The sequence below is a fragment of the Eleginops maclovinus genome, chromosome 13, assembly GCF_036324505.1.
Source record: "Eleginops maclovinus isolate JMC-PN-2008 ecotype Puerto Natales chromosome 13, JC_Emac_rtc_rv5, whole genome shotgun sequence".
NCBI lineage: Eukaryota > Metazoa > Chordata > Actinopteri > Perciformes > Eleginopidae > Eleginops > Eleginops maclovinus.
The window spans coordinates 751,818-765,952 of NC_086361.1; the positions used below are offsets into that span (position 1 = coordinate 751,818).

Here is a 14,135-nt window from a genome sequence, read left to right on the forward strand (position 1 = left end):
ATGGCGAACCACATGATTGTGTTGAGGAAGCAGAAAGATACCCTAGGCTCAGGTCTGATTTACAAGCCCTCCCTTTGCGTGAGGCAGACTTGGAATATTGGAATGATGGTTCCTGTTATCGTGTGGGTGATAAATTGAGTGCGGGTGTTGCTGTGGTGAGAGCTCAAGGAACTGGATTTGTTGTTGAGAAGGCTGAAATAATACCGCAGCCGGCATCTGCACAGCTTGCTGAACTTGTCGGGCTATCTGAAGCATGTTTGTTGGCAGAGGGTTAGCGAGTGACGATATACACTGATTCTGCGTATGCACATAATGTGTGTCATTTGTTTGGATCAGTGTGGAAGAGCCGAGGGTTTAAGGAAACGGACAGTTCTCCAATACAGCATCACGCTCAAACAATGAAGTTGCTACATGCGATGATGAAACCTAAAGAGATAGCAATAGCTAAATGTGCAGCACATAAAATGGATGCGTCGAAAGTCACCCGGGGGAATAATGCGGCTGATGAAGCGGCAAAAGCAGTTACGGGTGCGGACAAATTGGGTAAAGTTATTTTGGTAACTCATGAAGTTGATTTGGAAGACATAATTACGTCCAGGGATGTGATTTCGATGCAGGAAGCTGCATCTGCACTGGATACACAATTGTGGCAGGATCAGGGAGCCACCCAAGACTCGCCCGGTCTTTGGAGGAATCATGAGGGCCTGGTAATAGCGCCCCCAGATCTGTTGGGTTTGATGATCCAAGAAGCACATGGGTTGGCCCATGTTGCAAGGGGGGAGGTTAAAAAGAAAATCGCAAAGGAGTATGGATTTTGGGCACCATGTTTGCTTGAACAGATTGACTATTTCATAGGCAGACGTACTATCTGTCTGAAAAATAACGTCCGGAAGGGTGTGATGGTTCCTCACGGTTACATTCCAACGCCGAGACGTCCTATGCGGGAACTAGTGGTGGACTTTGTTGACATAATAAAACCAGTGGAGGGAAAGAGATATATGCTTGTTGTAGTGGACAGGTTTTCGCGATGGCCGCAGGCTTGTCCAACCAAGCGAAAGGATGCTCAGTCGGTTGCCAAGTTTTTGTGTAGGGAAGTCATAAGCAGGTGGGGCCTTCCGGATCGGATATCCTCGGACAATGGGAAAGAGTTTGTGGATAAGACTGTGAAATTGATTTTAGAAAAGCTAGGAATTAAACAGCGTTTGGGTGCTGTTTATCATCCGCAAAAGCAAGGGATTTGTGAGAAAATGAATGGAGTTTTGAAAAATCGGATTGTGAAAATTTGCCAGCACACCGGGCTACATTGGCTTACAGCACTCCCTTTGGCATTAATGGTGGTTGTTCACGTGAGTTGCATGACTTACATATGATGCCCCATGAGTTGCTCACAGGGAGACGGATGCCAACCCCTTGTTTGAGAACAAGTGGAAAGGGTCCAAGTTTGTCCCTTCTAGAAGATGAAATGCGAGCATATGTTACATATATGGCTAATTTCCAAAAGAAAATATCTAAATATGTTTCTGACAGGCAAAGAAAGGAGGTGCAGGAGAAGCACCTGAACACAGTGCAACCTGGAGACCAGGTGTTCGTAAAGGTGTTTAGAAGACAGTGGTATAACGAACGCCGGGAAGGACCGTTTGAAGTTGTTCGCAGTACCGGAACAGTGGTTCAGGTCAAAGGGTCTCCAACGTGGTATCATTTATCACACTGTGTTAAAGCACCAAGAGAAGAGGTGATACGACTGCAGAGTCAGGATTCTGAAAGCTCAAGAGAGCCGGGAGAAAATGTGGGAGAACCAGCCACAGACAAGATGCATGGAAACCTCCAGAGTCAAAACCCGGAAGAATGGATTATCAATGATATGGATGGCGGTGTTGACTCTGGGCATATAGCTGATGGTGCCAGAGCCGAGTCTGCAGGTAATGAAAGGGAGAGAAGATTTGGAAAAATTGACTTTCAATATGTCCCTTAAACAGCAGAACCCAAGTTTTTGGAGCGCAAAACATCAGAGGTTCCACAGGGCTGTGAAACTGCCCCAGAAGGTTCTGGAGATCCAGTTAGACAAAGGAATACAAAACCAGTTTGGAGTAAAGTAAAACAAAGACGTTACGAGGACGAGGGCTGAAGTGACCCTGGGGATAGAGTCTGGTGTGGACAGTGGTAATGAGACTTTTGGAGTTGGAGAACAGATGAGAGAAAAGAATGATGTTGATTCATCTGTGACAGCTCAGGAGGTTATTTTAGATCTGGAAGAGGAGTTTGTTGATTTTGATAGGTTACTAGAAGATAGGACTGATCAATATCATGCAGTACAAAAGAGAGACGCGACATGGAAATTACAAATTAAAGATAGGTGGGCAAGTAGGAATTTATGGTTCCAGCAGTTGACTCATTCCATAAGATCGGTTAGAGGATTTAATTGTCCATGTGTGGTGAGGGTTCCTCCACCAGGCACATGGCTTTCGATTTTAGAGACAGTGCCTCAACCTTTAACTGCTAAATGTCAATCTTATGCCTTATCGTGGTTGTTGTATAAGCAGCAATCAGAAGCAGATAAGATGATGTCATTGTCATGGAATTTACTTTGGCCCAGATTAGATTGTTTTTGGTTAAGAGATTTACCTTATATGGATCTGCTTGCTCAGCAGGGAAATAGGTTGACAACGGTCCCTGAGGCAATGGAGGTGAACTCTGTGAGGGCCAGCACCTGTTTTTGTTCAAACAAAACTTATGATGGACCAGGCATGTTTATGGGAATATCTGACTGTGATGAGTATTTGATGACCTTGGAGAGGCGTGACCGTACGGTTAACGAGGGACGATATGAGGTGAAATTCTATGTCCCACACCGCGAACATCATAGAACGGTGTTGGTGAAGGATCAGCTTTTGCTTGGTAATGCGATTATAGGAAATTTCAGAGACCTTTGGTGGGTCTGCGGCGAGAAGGCATACAGTTTATATTTCTGCCGTATGGGTGGACAGGATGTTGTTACATGGCAACATTGAAACTTCCATATGAGATCTTTTCTATGCAGCAGGGGGGAACACATGATCGGAATCAATCTAATAGTCTCTCCGAAGGTAGAAAGAAAAGGAAGTCGGCACAATTTCATAATTTGGAATCCTACCATTGGAGTATAAGTATAGGAGAAAAATGGGGTATAGGACTATTTCCATGTGTGAGCGGGATGGCTCAGGTAAAAGGCAAGAGACGGAATCGTTCGGGGTTGGGCAAAAACAACAGCGTTTATTCCTCAAGAAATGTGTACACAACAGACAGCTCCGCGGTACTTTCAGGACGGGCAAGGCCAGGACGGGGTGTGTCGTCTTCCCAGGACCCAGCCTACTGCAAGACCGACCAGAACCAGGTTACCAACATGCTTTATATTAAATGCCTGATTACCTCATTCCGATCAGCTGTCTGGTCTCCGGCCGAGCCACTCCCCTCACCCCAGCAGCGGGCGCTCTAACCACACCCGGCTGCCACACCATGGTATGATGTGACATTTTTGGCGGATCACATTGATAATATCACTTATACCTTGCAGGGGTTTGCTAATGAAACCATAAGGGTATTTGACTTTTTATCCAATACTCAAAAGAGCCATAGGCTGACATTGTTAAAGCATGATATGGCGCTGGACTATATTTTGGCCAAACAAGGTGGCCTATGTGTGGCGTTGAATTTAACCGGAGACGCTTGTTACACTTCAATTCCAGATAGTTCGGACAATATGACTAGTGTGATAGACGCATTGAAGCATATAAGGGATGCCTTTGGCCCATCACAAGGAGCAGGATGGTCTGCAAATGCTTAGTTGCAGGACAAATTCGGACCGCTAGGAGCAGTATTGGTTCAAGTCATGGTGGTAGTGCTTATATCATTATGTGTGATGTTTTGTTTCTGTACGCTGTTATGAGTTTTGCAAAGGCTATGATACTGAGATGGGTTGGTGTTGTGATGCCTGGTGATCCATCTCAGATGCCATTACTACAGGTGGCTGGTAAAGATGCCGATGAGGCAGAAGTGTGGATAGAAGGAAAGTTACTGGAGAAATATCCATATTGAACGTCTGATTCTGATATACTCATGACATTTAAATCTATTAGAGTGTTGTCATGTGGTAGTTATACTGGGGGTTTTAGGTTTAGGGGAATATGGAAATCATAACCTCTAATAATATGAGATTGTGAATCTGACATTATAATCAGTGTTTGATGTTTTACTTTGCATCTGTTGTTTTCTGCAAAGATACTGGTTTTTGTTTTTCTTTCCTTCCATAAGGACAAGGGGGGAATTTACACTGGAGGGATCCAGACACTCAAAATGGACAATTACAATGGACTGAAGGATTCTGAACAAGGACGTTGTGACAAAGTGTTCAGATTCGACATGTGAGCGACCCTACACTGAGAGTCGTCTACGCTGCTGCAGAGGAGCTGCAGTGTGAACCACTATTGTGTCTTTGTCTTACATATATGAGTTATACTTAAACGTCCATAATATTGTCTCTGTATCAATGTCTGAGGAATGATGTTATCTGATATTGAGTAGATATATTGGGACCTCAGATGTTTTCTTTTTCTTTAACGCCTAGGGAAATTGGGTCTAGGCAGGGAAAGGTCCACTGGAAGGTGCGATGGGTCGACCAGCCAGAATTTGGACAGTGTTTTGATTTTGGTTTTGAGGCTTCCATATGTATTCGCTTAAGTTACATTCTACACATATTGTTATAAATAAGTACAGTTCCTCCTTTTGATAGATCTGGAGTACTTTGTGTGGTTGCCTAAGGCAGAGGGGCCGTGGGAGAGTTTTCCTGTCTAGATTGTTTGAGGGTAACTTGGGAAGATGGCTGTCGGACGGGTTTTTCGCTCCCCCACTCCATAAAATTATAGTATAGTTAAAGTTATGCTGTAGAAAGCATGTATTGGAGGAAGTGTTATCTCTATCAGAATTGATGTCGTGTCTGGTTTATTCTTTTGTTTTCGGGACTCTGTGTCGTCTCGAAGGGGGAAATATGTGGTGTATTAAATCTGTTCATACATACAGTTAGTTAATTTGGTTCATAATACAGCTAGTTTGTTACCCTCTGAGGTCATGGAGAGTGCAGAGAAGACGTCGTTCAGGGGCCATATGGTGGGCAGTCGGATGTTGTATAACAACCTCCGAAGTACTTAGGGGGCCCATATGAACGGACACATGTCACTTAGTGAGGCATACATTGTTATTGATTACCTCCTGTGAGCACACACACTTTGGACACGCACATACATTTTTCTCCTATAAAGTGTATGCACAAAGACAGTTCGGGGGGACTTCCACAATTGGCTCTGGGAACCCCGTATTGCCCGTGTTGGTGTATGATACTATGCTGTTGTAATAAACCTTATTATATACAAGCTGGTGTCTCCGGAGACTTCTTCATCATCTTCACAAACATCGCTACAAGATATACTTCATCAGTCTGCAGTCCGAAGGCAACTTTCTAATGTTAACAGCATCTTCAATGTTCTTACCTAATTTATATACAGTCCTATGATCATAGTTACAAAATACTTGTTTTACATTTTTGTAAATATGATCATATTTAGAAATCACAGTGTATTTAAGCTCCAATTCTTAAAAAAACTATTTTAAAATGTGGGCTGGCGGGAAGTCTAGCTTAGGGCCAATAGGAGACCTCAGCACACTTTGTCCCCTCCTCCTCATTAGCATACAAGTGCACGCTAGTTAACTAGTGGCACTAAATACTGTATTTCCTACACGTTAACTAGTGAACCTTTTGCACCCACTAGTTAACTAGTTGCATTTAAATGTAAAGCTCACTAGTTAACTAGTAAGGGCACAAGTTTCACTAGTTAACTAGTAGACATTTTGAGCCGCACTAGTTAACTAGTAAGGTCAAAAGAGCCGTCAACTAGTTAACTAGTGAACCTTTTGCCTTTACTAGTTAACTAGTGAGCCATTTTGGGTGTTACTAGTTAACTAGTGCAAAAAAATGTATGCCACTAGTTAACTAGTTCGCCAATTTTCTGCTTCTTTTGTAGTTAACATGTCAGAGTTTTTCGCGACACACTAGTTAACTAGTAAGACTTTTAGCGTCACTAGTAGTACGATCAGAGAGGCACTAGTTTGTCAAAAAGCTTACACGTTGGGACTTTAGAGCTACTAGTGCAGCTCTTGGCGTCACTTGTAAGGCTTATGTAGGAAGTAGTCGCGCAAAAGTGCCACTAGTTGCTGAAAAATAATGACTAGTAAAATGTTTTGTTCAACTAGTAAAACAAAGTGCCAAACTAGTGTGACCAAATATCTAACACGTGCTGCCAAAGAGCTAACTAGTGTAGGCAACTGCCATCTGATATCAAGGATATGGAATAAATACTCAAACGGCTTGCCATAACTGAAGACATTACCCTTACATGCACATATATCCTAGATACCGCAAACGAACACACGGGGGCAGTATAAACAAGGCAGATCAACCTTCATTATTTGTATCAAATGCTTTCACTTCAAAACTATATTCATCTTTAAAGAAAGGCAACACAATCTACATGCTCCCCCTCGGCCAGATCATCTGCCATCACAGACTCAAGTTCCATTGCTACGCTGATGATACCCACATCTATCTCAGCACTACTCCATCTTCCCAGCTCCCCCCTCAGTCCCTTGTCAACTGCCTGCACGAAATAAAAACTTGGATGTCATCAGATTTCCTTAAGCTTAATTGCAAGAAAACAGAGCTCATGGTGTGGCACCCAAGGCGCTGCTCCAGAAGGTTAGTGACTTCATCCTTGAGGTTGACGGCTGCTTCATCTCCCCATCTCCTGAAGTCCGCAACCTGGGTGTCATCTTCGACTCTACCCTTTCCTTACATTCCCACATCAAGTTCGTCACAAAATCTGTTTTTTTCCACTTAACGGACAGTACCAGACTCTGACCGTCACTCTTACAGTCTGTTGCTGAAACCGTAGTTCATGCACTTTTCACCTCCCGCTTGGACTACTGCAATGGTGTCCTGTTCGGGGTAACCACCAAAATCCTGGACAGGCTCCAGTATTTCCAAAACTCTGCTGCCAGGGTTCTCACGCAGACAAAGCCATGGCAGCACATAACCCCCACCCTCATCCACCTCCACTGGCTCCCGGTCAAGTCTCGTATTTCCTACAAAATCCTCCTCCTCATCTAAAAATCCCTCCATGTCCAAGCCCCCTGCCACTTATTAGACCTCCTTTGCTCATATGCCCCTCCCCGAAACCTGCGGTCTTCAGACTCTGGCCTCCATGCCACCACCCGCACCAACCTGCAAACCTTCTAGGACAGAGTTTTCAGTGTGGCAGCTCTCACCCTCTGGAACTCTCTCCCTGTGGTGATCCGCAACATCCCCACTCTTGACGCCTTTAAAAGGGCCCTAAAGTCCCACCTATTTACAAAAGCCTTCGGGCTCTAATTTACTTGTTGTTTTGTTTGTTTTTCTGTTTTTGTTTCTCTTATTATTATTATTACTACTGTACTGCAATAATACTGTAATACATACTTTACAGATGTGTTGTTGTGTAGCACATTATCAACATTTATGCTTTAAATTATATATGTTTATAATGGAGCAACTGTACTGAAATACAACCCCCCCATCGGGGTTCAACAGAGAGGTTCTGGTTCTGATTCAGAGGAATATGTACTTCAGTGGGTACAGTTGTATTTGTACTCCCTGAGTGTGTGAGCTGTGTGTGTGTGCAGCAGAGCTTCCTGTGGTCAGCGTGATTGCTGGCTGACATTTCTGCACTAATGAAACACGGAGCCTGCAGATGATAATCAGACGAGAAAAAGGGCACAGGCAGCGTTCTCCTGCGTCATCCTTAAAACACCTTCCTGTCTCAGTCCAACAAACGTCTAAAAGAGAGGCCTGACCTCTAACCTCTGACAGGAAGATAACCTACAAGTGGAGAGAGGTTCTCAGTCCTCCTAAGGAGCTGCTTTAGAGCCAGAGACACAGCCCGGCTCTCCTCATTACCAGACACGTCCCCCCGAGGTTAATTTAACCTCCTGCCGTGAGTCACAGTCTGACTTTTGACCACTGTACAACAACACGAGGATGCCATCAACATGTTAATATTAACCTCGCAGACGCGTCATCGATCACAGCCCAACACATCCTCACGTTTCTCTGATGCTCTGAACACATGGACACACTCTGACAGCAGGAGGAGGAGAGCCTATAAATACGGGGGGACACAGAGCCAGCAGCAGAGAGGAGGAGGAGCAGAAGAAGATACATTATCAGGAGCTGAACACCACAGAAGAAGAAGACTTGTGATATTCCTAGAGGACCACCAACATCGTGACTGAGCATTTTCCTCAGCTGAAGCTTCGAGTCGTTCAGTGCTAGAAAACCTGCTCTGTGTTCTGCTCAGAGTGTCTGGAGATGGAGATCGTGCGTGCGGCCGTCTACCTGTCCCTCTGTCTGTCCCTGCTGAGTTCCCTGTGTCAGGGTCAAAGGTCACCGGACACGCTGTTCGGCCTCACAGACAAAGAGTTGGTGAGCATCTGTCTGCGTACAGGATCTCTGCAGCGTGTTCACATGCTTTAATTCTGAAAGGAACTGGCCATGTTGCTTTTTAAATGTTAAAATGATTACAAAGACTATTAATAAAATATTTTTTAACTTAATGACTTGAATAATTAATATAGCAGAGTTATAACATTTTGGTTGATCAAAAATAATAAATGTAGTATATGTCGTAAAAGTCATTTAATCAAGATTGAAAGATTGTTGTATTAAAGTGTTTGTAGGAAAGGTCTAGCTGGAATTAATGAGGGTTCAACAGTTTTTAATTGTGTGGTTATTGATTTGGTAAATTTATGAACTCTTATTCTGAAAGGAAATTTTCCTTTCTAATGTTTAGTCAAGTCATGTTGGAAAATGTTTTCTCAATATATAAAATATTGTAATTATTAAAAACTATTCGGCATTTGAAAAAACTGCTCAAAAATAAATGTTGATTTAAGTGCATTTATACAGTAAGTATTTAAAGTATGTATTTTTAGCTTAATTTAATAATTGTTATCTTTATTAATGAGTTTAAATTAAGACGGATCAATTGCACTACAGTTGTAAGTGAATAAATAATGTTAACGTTGGTTAAAATAGGGTTTAACTTGAAATATTAAAGATGTTGGAAAATTGCAGATAAATACATTTTCAAGATCACCATAATAAAAAGATGTGTTTATCTTCATCTACTAATTCTGTCATACTAATGAATGTGATCTTAATCTACATTAAGAATAATGCTTCTTTGGAAGAGCAGAATATTCTACAGACTTTAAACACCACATGAGTAAAGTTAACAAATAGAGTAGAAAGAAGTTTCATCTTTTTATCAAGACTTCATTTTAAAATAATTACCCGTGTGTGTGTGTGTGTGTGTGTGTGTGTGTGTGTGTGTGTGTGTGTGTGTGTGTGTGTGTGTGTGTGTGTGTGTGTGTGTGTGTGTGTGTGTGTGTGCAGGCTGCTCTCCTGGATGAGGATGACAGCAGTGTGTCTCTCTCTGTGGAGAAGAAGGCCAGCGTCATCCCCCGGGTAACATCAACTGTCAATCAATCACATGCCATCCATTCATTCATCTATTAATTCATTCAGCCATGTCTTGGTGCATGAAATGACAAAAGGAAACGGAGGAATCAGCACAAGTGCCATGTACTCACTGAGTGGTGAGGACATCAGGAAGAACCATCACGGCCTCCTGTAACGGAACACCCAATCCATGACAGATGAGACAGAGGCAGACAGAGGAGAGACGTTTAGCTGGACCCTGCTCCAGTTTCCTGAGGTGTCACAGCAGAGAGAGGACAGGGTCTCCACTGTAGGAGCAGACAGAGCTCCTGTGTAACTCACATTACTCAGAGGGCGATCACGGCATCTCTCTCTCTTCATGCTTTAGCTGAGAGTTGGAAAGTTGTCGGGCTTTGTGCCAATAAATCAGAAATTATGATACAATTCAGTAAAAACCCTCTGAGTTCTCTCACCAGGTTTTAAGGATTTCTTTAGTACAACACCGAACCTGTACTTGTTTGATCGCTCCCCAAAAAACAAATACTATTATTTAAATCTTGTGATTATTCATTATTGATCACACTTAACCCATTGACACATATATATGGATATAAATATATATGTATACATATATCTAATCGTTTTCCTTCTCTCCTGACTCCCTGTCTCCTGTTTCTCTCTCTGTCCTGTCTCCCTCTCTCTCTCTCTCTCTCTCCTGTCTCTCTCTCTCGTCTCTCCTGTCTCCTTCTCTCCTGTCTCCCTCTCTCTCTCCTGTCTCCGTCTCTCTCTCTCCTGTCTACATCTCTCTCTCCCTCTCTCTCTCCTCTCTCTCTCCTGTCTCCCTCTCTCCTGTCTCTATCTCTCCTGTCTCCCTCTCTCCTATCTCTCTCTCCTGTTTCTCTCTCTCGTCTCTCCTGTCTCCCTCTCTCGTCTCCCTCCTGTCTATCTCTCTCCTGTCTCTCTCTCTCCTGTCTCCCTCTCTCCTCTCCCTCTCTCCTGTCTCTCTCTCCTGTCTCCCTCTCTCTGTCTCTCTCTCCTCTCTCTCTCTCCTGTCTCCCTCTCAGTGTGATGTGGGCGAGCGATGTGCGATGAAACATGGCCCTCGTATCGGTCGGCTGTGTGACTGTCTGAGAGGAACGGCCTGCAACACCTTCTTCCTGCGCTGCTACTGAACACACACACACACACACACACACACACACACACACACACACACACACACACACACACACACACACACACACACACACACACACACACACACACACACACACACACCTGTTTCACTAGTCTCACCTGTCTCTTTGCACGTCTTTGTTTCACTCTTCGTCGTCTGTCCCTCAGATTCATTTATTTTTCTTAAAATAAAGATTCTTCATTAAGCTGCTCAGCTCACATGACTCCATCATTTAAAGTACCTGCAGTACAAGTATACACGGTACAAGTGCCTGCAGTAAAAGTATACACAGTAAAAGTATGTAGATACTGTGTATATATATATATATATATATATATACTGTATATATATACTGTATACAGTGGGGAGAACAAGTATTTGATACACTGCCAATTTTGCAGGTTTTCCCACTTACAAAGCATGAGATTTTTAAGTGATTAATTTGCATTTTACTGCATGACACAAGTATTTGATACATCAGAAAAACAGAACTTAATATTTGGTACAGAAACCTTTGTTTGCAGTTACTGAAATCAGACGTTTCCTGTAGTTCTTGACCAGGTTTGCACACACTGCAGCAGGGATTTTGGCCCACTCCTCCTTACAGATCTTCTCCAGATCCTTCAGGTTTCGGGGCTGTCACTGGGCAATACGGACTTTCAGCTCCCTCCAAAGATTTTCTATTGGGTTCAGGTCTGGAGACTGGCTAGGCCACTCCAGGACCTTGAGATGCTTCTTACGGAGCCACTCCTTAGTTGCCCTGGCTGTGTGTTTCGGGTCGTTGTCATGCTGGAAGACCCAGCCACGAGCCATCTTCACTGCTCTTGCTGAGGGAAGGAGGTTGTTGGCCAAGATCTCGCGATACATGGCCCCATCCATCCTCCCCTCAATACGGTGCAGTCGTCCTGTCCCCTTTGCAGAAAAGCATCCCCAAAGAACGATGTTTCCACCTCCATGCTTCAAGGTTGGGATGCCGTTCTTGGGGTTGTCCTCATCCTTCTTCTTCCTCCAAACACGGCGAGTGGAGTTTAAACCAAAAAGCTCTATTCTTGTCTCATCAGACCACATGACCTTCTCCCATTCCTCCTCTGGATCATCCAGATAGTCATTGGCAAACTTCAGATGGGCCAGGACATGCGCTGGCTTGAACAGGGGGACCTTGCGTGCGCTGCAGGATTTTAATCCATGACGGCGTAGTGTGTTACTAATGGTTTTCTTTGAGACTGTGGTCCCAGCTCTCTTCAGGTCATTGACCAGGTCCTGCCGTGTAGTTCTGGGCTGATCCCTCACCTTCCTCATGATCATTGATGCCCCACGAGGTGAGATCTTGCAAGGTCTTGGCCATTGTGGAGAGGTTGGAGTCTGTTTGATTGAGTGTGTGCACAGGTGTCTTTTATACAGGTAACAAGTTCAAACAGGTGCAGTTAATACAGGTAATGAGTGGAGAACAGGAGGGCTTCTTAAAGAAAAACTAACAGGTCTGTGAGAGCCGGAATTCTTACTGGTTGGTAGGTGATCAAATACTTGTGTCATGCAATAAAATGCAAATGAATTATTTAAAAATCATACAATGTGATTTTCTGGATCTTTGTTTTAGATTCCGTCTCTCACAGTTGAAGTGTATATACAATATATAGATACAGTGGGGGAAAAAAGTATTTAGTCAGCCACCAATTGTGCAAGTTCTCCCATTTAAAAAGATGAGAGAGGCCTGTAATTTGTATCATAGGTTCACCTCAACTATGAGAGACTGAATGAGAAAAAAAAATCCAGGAAATCACATTGTAGGATTTTTAAAGAATTTATTTTCCAATGATTGTGGAAAATAAGTATTTGGTCAATAACAAAAGTTCATCTCAATACTTTGTTATATACCCTTTGTTGGCAAAGACAGAGGTCAAACGTTTTCTGTAAGTCTTCACAAGGTTTTCACACACTGTTGCTGGTATTTTGGCCCATTCCTCCATGCAGATCTCCTCTAAAGCAGTGATGTTTTGGGGCTGTCGCTGAGCAACACGGACTTTCAACTCCCTCCAAAGATTTTCTATGGGGTTGAGATCTGGAGACTGGCTAGGCCACTCCAGGACCTTGAAATGCTTCTTACGAAGCCACTCCTTCGTTGCCCTGGCGGTGTGTTTGGGATCATTGTCATGCTGAAAGACCCAGCCACGCTTCATCTTCAGTGCCCTTGCTGATGGAAGGAGGTTTTCACTCAAAATCTCACAATACATGGCCCCATTCATTCTTTCCTTTACACGGATCAGTCGTCCTGGTCCCTTTGCAGAAAAACAGCCCCAAAGCATGATGTTTCACCCCCATGCTTCACAGTAGGTATGGTGTTCTTTGGATGCAACTCTGCATTCTTTCTCCTCCAAACACGACGAGTTGAGTTTTTACCAAAAAGTTCGGTTTTGGTTTCATCTGACCATATGACATTCTCCCAATCCTCTTCTGGATCATCCAAACGCCCTCTAGCAAACTTCAGACGGGCCTGGACATGTACTGGCTTAAGCAGGGGGACACGTCTGGAACTGCAGGATTTAAGTCCCTGGCGGCGTAGTGTGTTACTGATGGTAGCCTCTGTTACTTTGGTCCCAGCTCTCTGCAGGTCATTCACTAGGTCCCCCCGTGTGGTTCTGGGATTTTTGCTCACCGTTCTTGTGATCATTTTGACCCCACGGGGTGAGATCTTACGTGGAGCCCCAGATCGAGGGAGATTAGCAGTGGTCTTGTATGCCTTCCATTTTCTAATAATTGCTCCCACAGTTGATTTCTTCACACCAAGCTGCTTACCTATTGCAGATTCAGTGTTCCCAGCCTGGTGCAGGTCTACAATTTTGTCTCTGGTCTCCTTTGACAGCTCTTTGGTCTTGGCCATAGTGGAGTTTGGAGTATGACTGTTTGAGGTTGTGGACAGGTGTCTTTTATACTGATAACGAGTTCAAAAAGGTGCCATTAATACAGGTAACGAGTGGAGGACAGAGGAGCTTCAGAGGACTAAATACTTTTTTGCCCCACTGTATATATATATATATATATATATATATACTGTATATATATATATATAGCCCATATATGGCAAAAGGAAAATAATTCTGACAGCTGCTACTAAGCGATCAATGGAGTCAATCTCAACCTTTAATACTACATGACTTGATTATATTAAGTACGAATAATCTCAAAAACACTGAAAGCTGCTCCAGCTGTGGATGTTGAGCAGTATTTATTTACTTTGTTTATAAGATAAATTCTGTAACAAATAAAACTCCCCAACTGCAGACACATTAATCCAACAGTCCACTGATAGAAACTTAACGTGCAACTTTATTCACGGTGTTCATTATTCATGTAAAGACGCTGTGCATATTGATGCAACAGAGACTGGTAGAAACCAAATTG

The 14,135-nt window shown here is 43.4% G+C and overlaps 1 protein-coding gene across 1 annotated transcript; it reads left to right on the plus strand.

The window, feature by feature from the left end:
- Window positions 1-8,266: 8,266 nt before the first annotated feature.
- LOC134874842 (niq CART3-like) lies at window positions 8,267-10,772 on the plus strand. Its single transcript, XM_063899059.1, has 3 exons — window positions 8,267-8,542; window positions 9,515-9,586; window positions 10,624-10,772. Exons 1-3 carry the CDS (start codon window positions 8,429-8,431, stop codon window positions 10,729-10,731), a joined length of 294 nt encoding a protein of 97 aa, XP_063755129.1. The 5' UTR covers window positions 8,267-8,428; the 3' UTR covers window positions 10,732-10,772.
- Window positions 10,773-14,135: the final 3,363 nt, after the last annotated feature.